This window comes from Schistosoma haematobium, chromosome 4, assembly GCF_000699445.3.
Source record: "Schistosoma haematobium chromosome 4, whole genome shotgun sequence".
NCBI classification, from domain to species: Eukaryota; Metazoa; Platyhelminthes; class Trematoda; order Strigeidida; family Schistosomatidae; genus Schistosoma; species Schistosoma haematobium.
The window spans coordinates 43,779,607-43,799,957 of record NC_067199.1 but is presented as its reverse complement, the minus strand read 5'-3'; the positions used below and the strand labels follow the sequence as shown (position 1 = coordinate 43,799,957).

The window sequence follows — 20,351 nt, the reverse complement described above, 5'->3', positions numbered from 1 at the left end:
GTCATTGATTCGTTGCCTCATAAATACACTATTTTGTGACGTCTCCCAAGGACTTTTTATATATATATATATATATATATATATATATATATATATATATATATATATATATATATATATATATATGCTTGAGTTGTGTGTTTGGTTTGTTCGTGGTCCTGGCTGCCTGTGGAATATACCTTTCCCTCAATTGAACCTGGTCTGAAGCTGGGACCCATTGAAATACTTTAGTTTGTCTTGCCGTTCAGTTCAGCGATTTGGGTATTCTCGTAATCTCTTCAAAGATAGTATATGACTAGCAACGGAGTCTAGAACACGGTGCTTTTTTCTAATTAAGACTCCACAGTTAGCAGACGGACAGGTGTCATCAACATAGCCTGGCACAAATATCATTAGTTCACGTTACCATACTTGATCAGCACAAAGATATAAAAACAACAAAAGGGATAGAAATAATGTAATATCAATGATACAAAGGAACACTAAACATTTGGAATATAGTTCGAATAGATAGAGTGGAAAAGTATATCTGAAGGGATACTGGGATTCCAGATCGACGCAATTGCCAAGTGGACGCCAATAAGATTATACGCATCTACCAACATGGCTCAGACCAATTAGTAAATGACTTCACAAACTGATGTCATGCTTTATTTTGGCTTCCTTTACTTCTATTTAAACCTACTTCCACACTTGCGAGGATCTCTTGTAGAGGTAGGAGGTAGTTAAGTATATGTAATAAATGTCTCGACTATATCCATCATAATAGAACAGATTTATGAATTCATAAAAAAGTCTATACAACCGATCTTTTTACCTTGGAAATCAGCATTAACAACACTGAAGCGAGTTACAAATAATATGTTATCCTCTCCTTTCTGCTTTATCGACAAAATTCTCACATATTTAGTTGGTCTTTTGCTCACACATAATTATTAAACTATACTCGTTTCGTTATTACGTGACCATTATTAACATTTTATTGAAAATATTCTCAATACACGTACTAGATATGATGGAATCTGACAATTTTTTTTATAACAAAATGGTTTAATGAATTTGTTATTGATTTAATTACTTTATTATTCATTCATCATTATTTTCATGAACACCTCTAAGCTTGTAGTGGTATTATCTAACGGTTAGTCTCTTATTGACATATGTGATTCCCGTGCGTATTGCCTCGGCATTACCTTAATTCATAAGCATTATAAGCAAAGATGGATAGTGGCTAGCAGTGAAATTTAAGACGCGGATTTCGTTCTATTTGGGACTCGTCGGCTGGATGTACATGCATCTTCTCAATGTTTATGTTCACTTCGAGACTTGAACCAGGGACCGTTCACTTCAAATACCATTGCGTTATCCACTTAGTTACTGGGTCCTGAGAGCCACTTGCTTATGCGATGGGGTGAAGTTTAAACTCACTTGGTACATCCAGCTGACGAGTCCCAAATAGAGGGAAATACGCGTCTTGGATTCTACCGCTAGCCATTATCCATCCTTGCCTATGTTACCATTTAGTTATTTTTATGAGTAGAGATGAGTAGGTTGTACGATAATTTGACACAAATAGTCCCACCCCACCCCGATGAATTGAATTCAGTATGATCTGTTGTGATCTGTAGAGTCAACTAAATCTCGAATGAGATAATGGTTCACCGATAAGAGTCGATAAAGATTAAGTTATGTCAGTAGGAATTGAAGCCGTGGTCCCCAACCGGGTGATCTAAATGTTCATCATAAGTTCTCATTGTTCTGAGTCCGACTATAAGTAGAATATGTGAAGTGTATTACTGAAGAATCCTGGAATAAAGCGAAGCATTTGCAGAATGTTGATTAGTGTATAAAAGTTGTATCTCTGAAGTTAGTCAGTTCAAGTTGAAAACAATCTTCAAATGAATTTAATTTGCTAAGTCATTTTTTAAAATTTATACTAATTAGTGAAATACTAAGCAGACTAAAATTACCTTCTGGCATTTTATAACGATTAGGAAGGATATTTGTTTGAAAAAACGAATATTGTGAAGCATCCACATGACCATGACGTTTTTCTGAAACACTACGACGTCCAAATCCATCACGTAAAAAATTTCTGTTAGATGGTACTGATAAATTTCTTGATGTAGGATAGTTTACTTTTAACAACGATTCTGTTGATAACAGATGATTATCCTCATGAATATCTGATCTTTGACTAGATAAATGTGAATGAGAATCCCCATGATAATCATGATGCAATATATGTGATCCAATTTCAGAAGATATTGAGTCAGATCTATGTAACAGACGTCGACGACTATCATTTAATGTAAACGATAATGAACAAGTATCTTGTGAATCAGCTGGGCTATTCAATTTACTATGTTCATGACGACCAGGATGACTCTTTTCTACTGCTTCACCACGTATTGTTTTAATGTGTCTACAACTAAGATAAGAAGAGATCTGATAGTTTTGTTTATAGAATGTTGTGGTCATTACTGTTTTGTGGGAAATACCTGAATAAATTCCATGTGAAGGTTATAGGCAAAATAAATGAACTATACAAGAGTTTTAATTTTCATTACGATCGTAATAAATATAGAGCAAAATTAGTTTACACTAATATTGATATTACTGTCAATCTATTGATGATGTGATTTGAAGTGTAGCAGTTCATGTTGATATACATCTCTGTACCAAGTCCTATGCAGTTCATAACTAACTACAACAATGAATGTATTTATCATCAAATCTTGATGAATCTATGTTCAATGGAATATAAAAACCACCTGTTAAGTCAATTCAATTTAAAAAATATTCCACATATAGATCATCCAGCCCAGTGCTATAAATGTGAATATATATTTGCTATCTAAAGCCTATACATTATAAAACTTATCTCAATATAAATCTCCATCAGCGAGAGAGTTGAATGAGACTAGGACCAAAAACTAATTACACTCTAATACTTTAGAGCTCTCAGCACACAAATAAGTTAATAATAGATTGAAATTAGATGGTTTAAATTGTTTGTTCTGGCTAGCGTTTTTTTAGCAAGGCTTTTTTCTACGAGATAGGGTTGCTGACCCCATGCCCAATCCTCTTCTTTTACCCAGGCTTGGGATCGGCAGTAACCCTAAAAGAGCTACCGGACAAAGTTCGATGGAGAGTCCTGAAGGGCGGCCTACGCCCCTCCACGAGGGGTAACGGGCGTAAGTAATTAACAATGAAATTATAGAGAAAATTTATAGCACGAGTTGTGTTGTATTCTCTTAGCTGAATGGTTTGATCAGAAAACTTTCATTGTTATTTTGGGCAATACCAGTAGAGCTTACCTCCCATATAAAAAAGAGGAGAGACTTTTAGTCATTCCACAAGTGTTAAGTTACTCTGTTCTGACGAACTAGTCTATGAATGATTGTCTTCCACGTTTTAATCAGTTTCACCTATCATTTTGTTCCAGTTGAATGTGTTCGCATGACTAAAATCTAACGATGCAAATCGACGTTGGCTTTTTTTGCATAGATCGGTTAATCAAATATATATTGACCTGTTTAATAGTTGACCTGAATATCATCATACCAGAATATTCGCGGACTATAATTTTCACGTTTTCCTATTTACATTGAAATACGTGGTTGTCTACGTGCACTGATAGGATATCATGCCATTTTTACTGCTATTTTTTGTTGGTTGATGTGTATAGAGACACAGGATGTTCAAGATGATGTTTATACTAGTAGGTACAATGTATTTTGTAAATAATATTTCATGTTCAACTTCGATGTTTTGTTTTTCAGTCTACATAAAATGGAATAAAATGATCCGGTTGACTTATGACGGATGTTGATTCCGAACCACTTTAAAATCCTTGTGCTAATATCTGGGATGAATATCATGTGCGTGAAAACACTGATCATGGGAAAAAAGGACCGGAATGTTATGTTATCCTAGTGTAAGAGTCCTTTTCAACCAGCGAGTGGCAGGTCGAAACCTAAAACTTTTAGGTATCACGATGTGCACTTAACCTTTAAACAATTAAATTAGCACCGAATGGTTTACATTTCTAATTTCAATCAACACGAGATTTGTTTAGTGGTTTACGAAGATAATCTTTTGTTGATGCACCAACCTACTAGGCACTGTGATAAAATTGCGAGTGTAACTATGTTTACTGAGAATGGGCAGACAACTAAATAGTTCATTTTTACGTGGAATAAGCACTGAAAAATAATGAAAGCTTCGTAGTATAATAACATATTTTGTGGACAGTTTATTCATTGTACTTGATAGCAATAATCTTCAACTGTTAGGCTTGTGTTTCAGTGAAGACAACATGAGATGGAATAATTTCAGTGGAAAAATGTAATTCGTGAACTAAGTATCTACAGAGTTTTGATTCATATATGAAGATTGTTGACACTATGCCTCTTTAAGATACATAGTAGAATCCAGGTGAGAGGTTCGAACATCCAATCTGACGATTTAAAATTGAGTGTTTGAATCACTAAGCCACCATTGATCATGAGAACCATTTACATTCACTAATCGACAACAGAACAAGTAACAATAACACAAAACTGATAGCCTAAATAATGATTTAAAGAATGGGTTTGGATGTATTACAGGTCAAGTTATTAGACCATCAAGTCAGACTGAACATCATCACAACAGTAAACCTCTATTCCATAAATCACGATACTTTATTGCTTGCATTGCATAAAATATTGCGTCATTGGGTATTAACCTCAAAGCAAAATGGATGGTAATATTCAGTCACTTAATAAAATTTGATCGATAGGTTACGATGAACGATAAAAACGTATCCTACTGATCGTATCTAAACCAAAGTCTCAATGTGAAGAGTAAATCAAATATTTTGACAAAACTACAAAGTTTGTTTACACACACAAACACATAGAAATCATCTTACCTTGATGGATGTGCAGATGTTAGTTTCAATGTATCTCCAACACTTGATCGACGATCATTTTGATTCTTATATCGATGAACAGTGAGAGTGAATGAGGCTGACGATTGATCGGAGTTACTAATATTTCGCTCATGACATTGTTTGATAACATTTTTCAACTTATTTACAATAGTCTAGAGTAAAACAAATACCCCCAAAAAAAGTAAACGAATGAATCCTCGGTAGTATTATAAACATAAGTATTGAAGAATAGATATGTAGTTTATCATCACAAATTAAACAATAATACTGGAAAGTTGTAGCTCAGGTAGAGTATTTTCAAAATTCGAACACTATATTTTCACCTAAAGTTTGTGCTAATGATGTTGTTCTGAAGAACAATAAAAGCTTCATGACCAAACTATCCAGCTGAGAGAACAAAACCCCACCTAAACAATAATGAGTTTTCGTCGACAAATAGTGAAAAAAAAACATTAGTAAGAGTTTTGTAAAGCACTAAACACCTAAGATCAGTAGCTCAATGGACAGTCTTTTAGGAATTTAAAACAAAAGGTACTAGGTTTGAATCACTATGTGAACATCAACATTGAGATACAGTGACATTCAGCCGACGAATCCTAAACTGGAAGAAATACATGTTCCTTGATCCCACTATTAACTATATACCATTTATACGAAAATATCAAAAATTAGGTAAGTAGTAACTTTGCCAATAACGAATAATTCATATGATCACATATAAAGCTGATATTTAAAAAGAAGGAAAGGTAGGTTACACCATAAATTAATATTTTTAGGTAAATACTTCCTTTTCATTAGATAATAGATATAATAGCAATCAATTGAATAGAATAATATATGTTTATTTTAGTTTTGCAGGTTCTCATCAGCTATCTAAAACCTGAAGTATTTATGTATTATCTTGAAAATAAGTAGCAAGAATAAGAATTTGACAACATAACAGAATACACTGAATTATACATTTATGTTGTGAACAGTAGGTAATCCGACTGTTAGGATTTTCAACACGAGGTCGTATCATTACATCCAGTTTACTTAATGGAATACGAAAAGATCTACAAGTTCCATGTGCTTAACATTACCATATAGCATTCGATTTATTTAAAGAGTACATGAACTTTAATAAATTTTTGTCTACTCAGTTATAATGAGGCTTTTGTTTAAATATTGTTCTATAGAGTATAACGGGTATGTATGTAAAATCGAAAAACTGAAAGAAGGATTATTAGGATGAATTTGTGAAGATTGTTAGGTTTTTGGTTGAGATCATGAATTGATCAATGTTAGACCACCATTGAAAACCTGGAAGCACTGGATGGTCTTTTCGTCCTAATATGGGACTCCTCAGAAGTGCGTAAGTAAGAAATTCATAACGTTGGAGCCAGCTCACTAGTCTAAAGGTTAAGCGTTCGAGCGTGAAACCCGACGTCCTGAGTTCTAAGCCCGCGTGCGAAATCAAAGGCGTACACTGTTCACGACTACCACACTAATACGAAACGGCCGTCCAGTGCTTCCAGGTTCTCAATGGTGGTCTAACATTGATCAATTTATGGTTTCAAGAAAGAAAGATTGATGAATGTTGAAAAGTGACTAGAAAACAAATGCTATCCAAAAAAACCATTAAGAAATAAAACACAACAAGTCGAATGTGGCTACAGTCAACAAAAAATCAACCTTCATCCATCTCAATTTAAAAAAGGTAATAATGTTGCAGTGATCGCCAGTAGAATTTTGAACGATTCAGTAACCAGAACCTTTTCTGGAACTTAACTATTAACCCTGTATCAAACAACGTATTCAATAACTGAATAGTCGATGAGTGTCTTTTTTATGTTACCGTCAAATTGGTTTATAAATTTACATGTATCTACAACGGCAGCTACACTGATCGAACGGGAAATGAGGTAATCATTTGAATTCTTTAAACATGTTTCACAAACCAACCAACCAAAATGAAAAAAGCCTTTTGATGAATGGTTCAATCTTCAAAGATCACTTGAACACAGAACACCAAGTTGATACCTTAAAAATCTTCCAGTATGATTAATAATCAACTGAACTGTAATATTTTCAAACTTACAATAGCCATTTCTATCACGTAACTCAAAATCTCATTTCTATGTTCAAAAAGGAACGGTTGATATTGTTTATCTTTGTCTTGATAATATAAAATTTATTTGATTACATAATAAGAATATTTTCAATGATTTCATTCGATGGATTACATAATTATGTCACTTTGTCAACTCTCTTCTAGTTCAATGAATCTATCTTTACTTAACTAACTGATAATTACACATTTTATTCTTATTTATCATAAGCACTAGTTTGTTACACGTAACCACTTATTTATAGCCTTTGGGAATTTTCTTGAATACAATTTTTTTTCTCCCATTTTTCTTCAATCTGAATAAGTCAAGAGTAAAATGATTGTTCTAGTTTTGACCGATTTCAACTGTTTAAATATTTTTGACCCATTTTGTAATTATGATCTTTTTTATATGCTGTTAAGTTTGAGAATTCTAAGTTTCATTCCTGATGCAGTCCTGAATCCACATGGTTAAGGAGTTGTTATATACTAAGATGAAACAGCTGATCAACGAGTATCTTACTTACCTACTTACTCCTGTTACTCCCAATGGAGCATAGGTCGCCGACCAGCATTCTCCATCCATCCTGGTTAAACTTAATTCATGAAGTAAAGAATATACAAACCGACCAAACTCCTAAAATCCTGTAAGCTCATAATAAGGACTGAGTATGGATTATCTAACAGCTACAGACTTCAAAATGATTTATGAGTACATAAAAGATGACTTTTTTTTTCTTATCCAATTGCCTATATACAGGCTATTACCAGTTCGCATGTTCCTAAATCATGTACTTTGAACTCCTTAAACACTATTTATTATTTATTTATTTATTTAAACACATAAACATAGCTACAAGAAGGCACAAAACATATATGCACCACATAAATCATTTGAATACTGCCCGGACACCCAAACCTAGGTAGATGGTCTTTTTATGGGACCACACCCGAAGCCTTCGACCTAAAGGTTGAGCAACGTCAGGAGATGCAGTCCCATGGTAGTCGGTGACCAACAATAGATTAACACGCAATTTGTTCCTTCAAGATACTGGAGCCCATGTGTACCATTGGTTTGGAATGATGGCTTTCCAACTCCCCTATGTGGACTCTCCGTGTCCACCAACCCGGTAAAAGCGCCGGACATTCGGTTTTCGTGCTCTTAGTTTCGTAAGCAACACCTCTGCCGCGAGAAGGCAGTGAGTAGGACTTCCTAATAAGCACTAACTTACAGCAATTCAATAGTCTCCAGAAACAATGAACAAAGAAACAGGTCGGAAATATGCAAGAAACAACGAAAATCAGCAACCAATCTGGTAATTGTTTAATCAAAATAAGAAAGATATAATCAATCGTCTTACAAAATGTTTTCGAAAATTATCAAACATAGTACTGTTGACATTTTTCCTAGCTCCAAAGGAATTTTCTAAGAACTCCCGACAATTAGAAAGAAAAGAAAATAATCCTAGCTAGTGTTCGCTTTCAACAGATACATACAACAGCATGCATGACTCAGCATATGTATAAACTGATCAAAGGGAAGAGAATATGAGTTCGATTTCAATCTAAATATAGATTTCTTAAATCTTCTGAAATCCAAGAAGTTTTAATTATTGGATAAAATTAAGTCTAGCTTCTGTATACAAAAGGAATATATCCTATTCTCGTCTTCAGTCAGTCAGTCAGTAACAACGTAGAACTTCGTACGTACATACATCAGTTCGAGTTGCCATACCACATTAGCACAGAGATGCAGTGGTCGATTCAAATCCCGTAATGGTAGAGGTAGTAAAAGTATAAGCAGTAATCGGAAACATTAGGGTTCGGAGATGTTATTCAAGAAGTATAATCTAGCGAAATAAATTTCGAAATAGAAAAAAGAGACAAGGAGGAATCAGGAGATTAGAATTTTGAAGAACAAAAAGAGTGGATGCACCTGAGCTATTGCAAACGATTTTGAGCCATGTCATTCAGGGTCTCTAACCATCGGTTGCTATCATCTCGCGGTCCCCAACCAGGTAGTCTACACCTACCAACATGGCTCAGTCCACTTGTCAGTGACTTCATGGACTTGTGCCATGTTTTGGTCTGGCCGCCCCTAGCTTTCTTCCAACCTACTCCTATACCACTGAACATCGCACGTCAAGGCAGTCGGTCGTTGGCCATACGTAACACGTGTCCCAGCCATCTCAACTGATCAAGTTTCACTACTTCATCAATGGATTTGCCATCCTTACCTAGTACCCGTTTCCTAACAACTCCGTTACTTACTCGATGGTTCCAGGATATACGAGCAATGTTTCGGTATTCTCGTCTTAATAATTTATAATTAATAACAGTTTTAGCATGATTGATGGAATAAATGCTTTATATTGTAATGAATCTATCATAGTTCCAAACACTTGTCTGATATCTTCAAGTAAGGGAAGAAGTCAAATGTTAATATTTTTAAAGTCACCCTTACATTATTACATAACATGTTCTATGAAATTCAGAGAAAATCAATTCACCAATATGTGAATCAGAATAAATACTATTATTCATTTTAGCTTACTTTAGCATTCATTCCATCTACAGATTCCTCATTAATTGCAACAAGACGATCGCCAGTTTTTACAGTTACATGATTGTTTGAAGTAACAAGAGTATCAGGCAGAAGACTATCGACATATAAACCTGGTATAGGAGAATACTGAGATGGAGAAGCTGGTCTTGTAATTGATTTTGTAGTTACTGTCTGTAGTGATGATGGGGATGAAGATAATAATGGTGATGTTAAAATATCATTGGACCATTTGAAATTGATTCCTAATACTGGAGGTCCTTTTATAGTATCTGATTGATTAGTAGTAGTATCCAATGGAATTTGATACTCAAAGGTACAAGTCATAAACGGCTAAATATTAATAAAAAGGAATGAATAAGAACAACCGATAATTATTTGAAGCTGACTCACCAAGTACAATTATTTATGTGATTTGCTCTAAGTAACATATTTATTATGTAAGAGCTAATGTAATCCTACCCAGTTACCAAAACCAAACTAGGCAGAGTAAGATTTCTATCTGAGACTTATTGGTTGAAAGTCAAGGTTTTTAACCAACTAAGTCATCAATCAACCACTGTAAGTTAGATAAATCCAACTATCAAAAATAAGATGCATAACTCAACAACTCAAGTCTAACCAATGATCAACGTCACATTCTAGATTTAGCATAAAAGTAGCCTGTTGATGCCTACATTAGAACATGACCTGATTCATGATCATATGTAGGTCCATGACTTTTCCAAATGGTTGGTGAATTGGGTCGATTTTGATGTGTTTATTGATCGTTGATTTACCTAACTCCAAGTGTTTAGAAACACTTTGATCTTCTGTATATTTTCTCTATCCAAAATCTCAACATTTTCCCAATTGAACATGTATCCACGTGCATTGATACCAATGTAGACACATTATGAAGATAAAGAAGGTGCCTACTTATCCAATGTAGTGTTTCTCACAGTTGGAACAGTTCGTTTTAAAGATGTTCATCATCAACATCAAAAAAGCATCAACAACAAAAAAATCCACGATTAAACCATTCAGCTCAGAGAACAAAACTCAATAGAAATCATACACCTTCTTAACTACAAATCTTCATCAACTCAAAGTTCCATATCTATCAAATTTGACAATGTCTATTACTGAATGAATGACTGTACGAAGTTCAGTACCAGGCAACAACAAAAAAAACATTCCATTATTCATAAACAAAAGTTGACCCTAACAATTAAGATGAAAAGAAAAAAGCACTATAATTTGAAATCAATGTCAATAAACGTGATAAAATTATCAGTTATCATATTAAATCCATAAAGACGAAATGATTATTCTCAAACTTCTTTGATAAATAATACATTAACATATAAATGAATACCTTTCTTCTGTGTTCTTTACACAATCACTTTCTTTTCTATTTCGTTATCATTCTCTCAACATAATCGGTAAGTATACACACGCACACACGCACACACACATACAAACATACACAGATAATAGAGTATGTGGAACCAGAAAAAAGGTTCAATGGTGTCTATCAACATTTGACAGTTTGATTAGGAATGTGTACAGAAGATTTTTTTCTTCTTCTTAAAAATACCAGTGATAATTATCAATCAACTACAGTGATCACACTGATAAAAAGAAGAGAATTTCTCACATTAATTTTTATCATAGAAATTACCAAAAATAAATAAATAAACAAACAAACAAACATGAGCAACCCTGAATAATAGGTAAACTAAATGAGTAAGGTATATTGTAGTCTCGTGTATGACGTTTACTAGTTCACAGTGAACAAAAAAACAAACAGTGATCGGGTGAGATAGATAATGACTAAAAGTGGAATCTAAAACGTGTGTTTCGTCCTATTTTTTGGGACTCGTCAAGCATCCACGAATTGTTGTTTAACCCAGGACTCGAACCCAAATGTAAATAAAATGATTTTAATGTAGCTGGATCATTGTGTGTAAGTGGTTGTTTTTAAGCAGTCAGTCAGATTTCATTATTCCACGAAGATTATCAATACTATCACACTTGATCGATAGGATTTAATCAGTTCTAAAGGACCAGACAAACAAAATATTAGTCACCAATCATTGATTAATCAATGTAAATATCTCAGTATTAAAGGTGGTTAGTTACACCCCGAATAACTCAGTAGTAACATCTCATACTGTGAAAGAGGACGATGTCAGTGTTATAACTTGTGACCTGTGTGCCCTGTTAATGTATAACGTAACGATACCGCCAATTAGAGAACAGTAATTTATCGACGCATAAAACCTGTACGAGCAGTCTAGAGTCTTTATCGGTCCTTCTTCCTACCTAGCCCCGCCTGTTTGTTGATTCCAGAACACCAATCTCAGCCTTTGTGGTATGAATAATGTATTTCAAACATACTGGGTTTATACACCAACCAGACAGACCACATTGTACCATAAAATAGGAAACAACATTTGTACAAAATTTAGCCAAAAGTGGCTATGAATATGGGAGATAGAAATTGACAGACAGGGCATAACTCAAGAATGGTAAATCGTATAATAATAGTTCACAGGTCAAAATAAAGCTCATAATAAAAGAGACACGAATATGAATAGTTTAGTTACTTGACAATTATACGACAAAAATATACGTATAGTATTGGTCCATAAATGGGTCCCAAAAGTTACCATTCCTTATTCTCATCGGGATATAATATAACAGTGGGTTCGAATGCTACAGTTACTTTTAAAGTCCCAGATACCACTTGTTATTGAGTGCCAACTACAAATAGACCTAGATTAACAAAGGTATCCTAACAACTACGTCCGACCATTTAACATATAAACATAACGCACGTGATGTTCACTGTTACTTCCAAAAGAAGTAAGGTATGTGCTGATAAAATGGCAAAGAAAAACAAATATATCTGACCAAACAGGTCAGAGTATGTAAAATCTTTTCAATACCATTTCAAGACTGAATTTATCGCAATATCCATCTAATCCATCTTGTAAACAACGAAACGAATTTCAGCAGAATGTAATCTTATTTTGACTATACATCGTAATCATCAATTACGTCTCTAAGTTTTACTGAAGAACCTAGTCTGTTTATCATCGTAATAAATTCAGATGGTTTGGAATTACAATTTCGGTATTTGGACAAAAATAAAACGTTACTGTTGTAAAGCATGTCGCTAAGTACATTTTTGAAAAATTCAACCACTGCAATCCACATAACCTCATCAAGAAAAGTCACCAATAAACATAATAAAAAATGACATTAAAAAGAACACAATGAACTTACACGTGGAGGTAAGTGCTTTTGTGAAGATTTGCGAGAATTCGAGTCTAAATCACAAGAAATTTGTCGAGATATAAGCAAATCCACTTGTTTCCCTGGTGTCAATGATCGTAACTGTGATAAAACTTGATTTAATGAACGAACTTCTTCACCGTCAATAGCCAATAGACGATCACCGGCCTGGGAATGAATAAATAAATTACAAAATATTTTCGGCTTAACATCTGTCGTATCGGATATTTTAATTGTAATGAGATGAAAATGAATAACTTAAAATATTAGTGAAGTTGTAACCAGAAGAGAATGAGATAAAAAAAACAATCATGAGGTCAGTAATGTGCATCTTGTCGTGTATTGGTACTGCCAGCAGAACTTAGGACTTGTAAACTGACAAAACTTTAGACACTTTCAAAAGTGCTTACTGGTCAAATATAGATATCCATCCATTATTCTAGATAAACTGAGCTTAAAAACGGGGTTAAAACGTGATATTGCAAAGAGTGGAAACTTCTCACCACCACTAAAAGTGGCTTCATTCACTTGAGAAATAAAGTTCATATCAGTAACTTATAGTAGTTCTTTCGAGGTGTAATTTTGTTATATTTTAAAATAATTGCATACTATCAGTCACCACAGTATCCGTCTGAAACAAACGACACAAGTTATTGAATAACTAAGCGAAGATTAGTACAATAAGCTATGAGAAAAAACACGTTCTTGTGCGATGGGGTGAAATTTAAATTCACTAGGTGTTACAGGTACATCCAGCTGACGAGTCCCAAATAGGACCAAACACGTGTCCTAGATTCCACTGTCTGTGATTTAAGGCAATACCGAGGTAACCCGCACAGGATGTACATCTGTTAATATGAGACTGATCAACTGCAGTCCTAAACATCAATGGAAAAACTCAAACAACTAATAGAAGTTTGGTTTGGCAGAACAAATCTTATGTATCCATCAATCCTGTACATTTAATTAAAGATAAACCTCTAATTGAGCGATGAGAAGCGGTTCACTTAATTAATTCTGGTCTTGTAAGCAATCAATCAACACTCGGTCGTACATCATAATCAATCCAGATAATCAACGAACTAGAGAACTACTAACTGTACGAATTGATTTTAACCTGGTTGTCGATATTTAGAACTTCATCGATGAGCCATTTGTTCACAGATAGATTTCTTGGATAAGTGTTTGAGTAAACGAAAACTGATAAATTCAGTTCTGAATATTAACAACCGAAAAGAATAAATCATTTTATATACAACAGTAAGTAACAAACACATTTTTAAAAAACACCGTTATTTATTTATTTATTAAACTCACATCAATATCACATACAATTGGGCAACAAAATTAGAATAGCTTACACAAAATTTGTGTGCACTGGGATACTGCTCGGGTGATAAAACTAAAGCAGACCTTTTTATTAAGGCCCAATTCCGCGAACCTTTCATCATAAGATCTAATCTACGAGATAGTGGAGTAACGCCAGGAGCTGTAGCCCCATGATGGTCAATAAGCAAAAATAGATTTATACTTCGTTTGTCCCCTATGGATCTTATAACCCATGTACAAAACTGGTTTGAAATCAGGATTTTTCAACTCCCCTGGAGATCTTCCATATTTACCAAACCAGTCTAACTCCTGGACGTTTTCTTATAATTTTGTCGATTTGGTATAGAAAATGCGTTGCTGAGTGAAGGCAGTGAGTAGGATTTTATCAGAAGAGACTGTAAAAACGATCATATGAAAGAATTTTGAAAGGGAAAATAGACTGCAGTCATTCTTGACAATACCAGGGCGTTTGAAGGCTGAAGAAGCTGATTTTTAGACTAGAGCAGATTAGTATGACGTTTAAAGAGGGCTGTTAACTAAGGTTTTAGTCGAGACATCAACACTCAAATACAGGTATATCCAGCTGAAGAACTGTGCATAAAATGAAAAACATTTCCTATCAAAAGTCTCTATCCAAAGTATACAATAGAATAAGTCATATTCAATAGTTCAGTAAAACACTGACCAGTAAACGTCCATCTTGTATAGCAGCGCCATCGGGTAAAATCTTTTTCACATACACCGGATCAGACATTTGTGAACTTTGTGTTTGTGTATCACGACTAGTCAATGTGAAACCAAGACCGGTAGTTAACATCTTTGTCAACTGAATATGCATTGTTTGACCAATAGTTCGAGTATTGAATGCATTTGGATCTTTGCTTGACTATGAAAGATAGAAAAAAATGAAAAGACTTTATAATCAAAGACGATTTTACAAATCATTTATTATTACCTAATTAACTAAATGCGCAGGGTTGAAGTGTGCAAAATAATGTTTTTTTTTCCATAAGGGTAAGGACTCATGAATTCTTCCTCTTTAGTTATTGTTTACCGCCTAAGAGAATGAAGAGGCATGTCAAAAGCGAAACAGTTGTCACCAATCACATTGCATGACCGTTGCATTTTATCACAAACTGAGTTGAAATTGCACCATTGGACATTGACAATAAATGGCATTACGAGGTCGCTGATGATATTCATCTCACCTACAACAAACATGAACCATAACACTTAATGTTTATCACTAGAATGTCGGAAATTAATTGAGGTCGGAGCTATAAATTGGATGTCAACCCAGTGGTTCTGATAGTTTAGGGCATACCGCGATACCTGGAAGTCATGTGTGTGTATTTATAAAGTCTCATACAAGAAGGAAACAGCTGTTCACTGCTTCCTTGTATTTTAATGGCAGTTTCATTGAGGTTAATTTTTGACAGGCCTAGTCAATGAAGACTCACAAGCACATTTAACCGATTCACCACATTTCTTTCATACCTTAAGATTAGCCTCCACATTGCCAACTTGAATATTTACTATGCACGAGGGGCGCTTCAACGACATCTACGGTCCAAACCCTGAACCTTGTGAATATCCTCTTCTTCTATAGACCATGATTCACAACCATAGAGCAACACAAAATTGACTACTGTTCAGTTTATTCGTCTTATCGTTGTCAAATGGATATCTTATTTATGTTACAAATGAAGCAATTTTTTGTAAAACTTAAGCGATCTCCCCCATCACTCAGTCGAAATCCAAACGTTCACATTTCTAACTACAGTTAATAGACGATATGACGTGGTCAGTGATTATAATCATAAAGTATAAAATCTGACCTGTATAAAACAATGATCAGATTATAATTATTTAATAAATCTAGATATATTCAAGAGAAAACACACATGATCAAAATCTTACTTACTACATCATCATAAATCTTATCATTGTGAATCACATAGATAAGATAAATGAGAAGAAAAAAAGATTGATTGACCGATCAGCCTGATTAACTTAGCAAATTACAGCAACACATGATGATCATCATCATCATGAAGAGCACTCATCGACCCACAAGCACTCATACATATACAACATACATTCACACATACACAAACACACGATCTTACGATCCGTTTTAATTCACATGCAACAATGAGATAATAATAATAATAATAATAATAATAATAATTTTCTTTTTACATGAAGTAATATTTATCTTAGATATTAAATCAACGTCAATTTCGAAACGATTATAATTAGTAATATATATATATATATATATATATATATATATATATATATATATATATATTGTGTGCTACTGATGTCGACGGATATAAGTAGTATGTATCACCAATCGAAATCGGAATGCCTGGAGGCAGAAAACTGAGGAAATTGAAGAGAACAGACCGAATACAGTGATTGGTATGGAAATGAAGAAACAACAAAGTCTGATACAATTGACGGATAGTTCGCAAATGAAGTATTTTTTTTAACTGTATAGTTTCCAGGTTTTACTAAGAAATTCTGTAATTTTGTATTCAAATACATTTGGTTGTCCCCCATTCATGTGTTCTCGTTCACTACTATATATATGAAGTTAGTATTAAGCATTTGGATCCAATGAATCAATAAAGAACTCAATCATCTTTCTTATGACGATATGTTGTGCTTACTAGTGGTTAACTTTGAAAAGTTCTAGTGAGAAACCATGACCAGTGTGCAGTTTGGATTCATGATCGAACATAAAGACAAAAATATCACAAACGACAATAATGATTTAGTCTCATCTATAGGGTAAGATTGCCATAATAATGTAAGTCTATTTGTAACTGACTTCAGTTTTTAAAAAACGTTAATAACTACGAAACATTAGAAAGTCATTTCGTCTGGCGAGACTATAATTTTTATGGACGAACCAATTAGATATAAGATAGCAGATCTTGTATTTTTGCGTGAAATTCATCTATTTGGCTAAATATCGTTTTGGCATTTTAGCTTATATCAGTTGGTGATGAAAACTCTAAATGTAGTTTCTAACCCTAATCATCAATTGTAAATCATAATTCTACTTTCTCACACTGGTTTATAACCCTTATTTTAGTCCTAGTTAATAGGTGACCATTCTCAGGGTCACTTTAGCGTCACTCAAAGGTCATCCATAATCTCACATAACACCTATTTACAACTTCGAAAACTAGCATCAAACTACAACAACACAACTCAATAGTATTCAATTACTATATTTTCTAGAGATTTTAAAAAAGTAACCTGTCCGTAATTCTCATGGACATACACATGCACATATCATCATTCATTGACAAATAAACAGATATAGATATGTAAATGTAACAAGAGTGTACCAAGGTTACAATGATTTGGAGAAGACAAAATTGTGCTTCACTAAATCATCACAATCACATGATGCATACATTTAATTATAACTATATGGTTACAAAATAGTGTTACGCATAACTGTTACTTTTAATATAAACATGAAATACTTGACAAAATGTTTCAAGTTACTTTTTTTGGCATGCTGTGATGAATACACACACACACACACACACATAAACATGTGCGCATTTAAGTGCTCTTCCAAACGATGTGATGTTAATGTATAGTGTACATTGAGAAAATTTAAAAAGTATATTTGACATAGATACATTCAGTATGACGATAAACATGTTCAATTATCAATGCTGAACAGAGCTTGATATAAATTTGATTTCTTGTTAGTCGTTAAACTATAGCTAAATAATTAACAAAAATCAAAAGCCTCATTTCATTCCATTCTCAAGACTTTACAGCACCTAAATGTACATATACTGACAAGTTCTAAAGAAATAAGACGAAACGCTCGTCCTAAATTCTACTCTATCTAAAAACACGATAACAAAATCAACAGCCTAATCTCTCAAGTAGGAAACATAATTAGAGGATACTGCAGCAATTACTAAAAAGAGGTGACCAACAACCTCTCCTGAGAGAATCTTTATGTTTATGTGTGTGTCATAAAGTACTGGGGAGATAGCCGCCGCGCCAATGATATGCATGTAATATGTAAGCCAGTCTGTTGTAGCAAATTTATTTCAAAGGGGGCGGTGAATATCTACCCTCCCAAGTGGGTGAATATATTTATATTCACGCAATGGGATGCAAGGGATAAAACCAGTGTGTTACCGGTATACGTATTCACAGGGTAGGTATACATGTATATATGCCAAGGGATACATGGATGAGAGACTGTGTATCATCTAGTATGCAAGTAGATTGTAACTATCGAGCGTAAAACATCAAATAATCCTTTACTTACTCTTCTTGGTGAGACATCCACTCTAAAACCCGTAGGGTTGTGGTTCCCCATAAAACCACATCCATGCGGTGGGTTTGTGAGCTTTGAAAACACGGAATCCATTACAGAAGGGCCACTAGGCTTCACCACAAAAGGCTTGACCAAGCAATCTGGCTGGAACACCGTACGACTACCACCGATTTTAGGATATAACAACAAATATCTCCTTACCATGCACACAAATTATAATTATTCAAAACATACTTGGTATTGTTTTACTTGAATCTTCCTATCGGGACTCAGTAGCTAAGTGGATAACGCGATGGCATTTTAAGCGAACGGCACTGAGTTCAAGTCCCAGAGTGAACATCAACTCTGAGATGCAGGTACATCCAGCTGACGAGTCCCAAACAGGACGAAACGCGCGTCCTGGATTCCACTGCTAGCCACTATCCATCTTTGCTTATATTCAAAACATATTTTTAAAATGTTTTTTCACAGTCAATTCCAACCGTATTCAATTATTCAAGTTTTCTAACAGTTCAGACGCTACAACTACGTTTTCCATTCTTATATCTAAGGCATTTGGATTTCTATAAATTGTTCTTCTTTCTTTTCAATGGATGGATAGAAAAATATAAAATACCATAGAAATGTGACATCCGCTACCGATTTTAAGCCATATCGTTCAAAGATCTTAACTGAAGAATATTTGGTACTCAAAACAGTTTTTATTCGAAACCAAAGTCAACACTAACGTTCCAACAGTTCTATTGTACAGTGGGGAAATTCCAATTAACCCAACCACCATAAAAAGCTACAGATATTATTAAACGGCTGTCAACACAAGATACTCCAGATCAATTAGAGATCATTAGGTATTACCTACTGTAAAAGAGAACCAACCGGCTTCCAGATGATGAGAAAATTAAGAAAAAACACTGAAAGTGGATAGGACAAGCAGTACAGAATTCATGTAACTTCACCACAAGGTAAAACCCAACTTAGAATCATTAAGGCTAGGGAAAAGAATGGAGGTCAAAGAACATGAGGTGCCGGGGATTGACGGCAGATATCAAAAAGATGAAAATTACCCGACAACAACTAGAAAGGAGAACGTAGGACAGAGTTGACTGGAGATTCCTGGTTGGCGACCTATTACTCATGAGCGCTAACAGGATCAGTTCAGTAATTAGCTAAAAGATCTATAAACATGGATTACAACCGTTTAATCAACTCCACAACAACAAAGTTTACTTCATCCAACAAAGATTAAACTAACAATAAACAACTTTATGGACTAATGCTACAGTTTCATTTGATCATTTACATCTTTCTTATTCTATTTACTTGGAACATAGTCTCGTCGGAGACTATAGAGACTAACAGCTGTTCAGAATCTATCATATTTAACGAAAAATGAAAAACGATTAGTATCCCAAAATTAGCTAAACTATTCATTTATTCTACTGTGCCCGCAGTGTCGAGTCACCTAGACTGGTGGCCACATTGCAACATGATCGATAGCATTCGATCTGCACTAATAAGGACTAGACACGTATGACATTGATCGCCACCCAGTGATCAACCAATTGTGATTACATCTCAGTCCTACAAGAGACCAGTCGCGGCTCGGATAGCTCAGTGGTAACGTCTCTGACTGTGAAGCTGGGTGACACGAGGTTGAATCCGCCAGGGAGCGCCAGTTCCCTCAAGATTACAGGTACACCTTGCTGACGAGTGCCAAGTAGCACGAAACCCGGGTCCAGGGTATCCTGTCGACTACCTCCAACCACCATCTACTCTACTGTGTTCTTTTCTATCAAGCACTGAATAACATATTAGATCCATA

At 34.5% G+C, this 20,351-nt stretch overlaps 1 protein-coding gene across 3 annotated transcripts in view; it reads right to left on the bottom strand.

Moving 5' to 3' along the window:
- PARD3B_1 (Partitioning defective 3 B) overlaps positions 1 to 20,351 on the bottom strand; it is a 76,891-nt gene that overhangs the window by 20,248 nt on the left and 36,292 nt on the right. For 2 of the 3 annotated variants that reach the window (XM_051216512.1, XM_051216513.1), the window contains exons 8-12: positions 14,888 to 15,088; positions 12,865 to 13,041; positions 9,583 to 9,924; positions 4,919 to 5,091; positions 1,971 to 2,431 (exon numbers count right to left, since the gene is read on the bottom strand). In XM_051216512.1, the coding sequence (XP_051067106.1) occupies positions 1,971 to 2,431; positions 4,919 to 5,091; positions 9,583 to 9,924; positions 12,865 to 13,041; positions 14,888 to 15,088 (1,354 nt within the window). Of the gene's footprint in view, positions 1 to 817; positions 5,092 to 9,582; positions 13,042 to 14,887; positions 15,411 to 20,351 lie in introns of all 3 variants that reach the window. The other variant, XM_051216514.1, reaches the window with a different exon arrangement.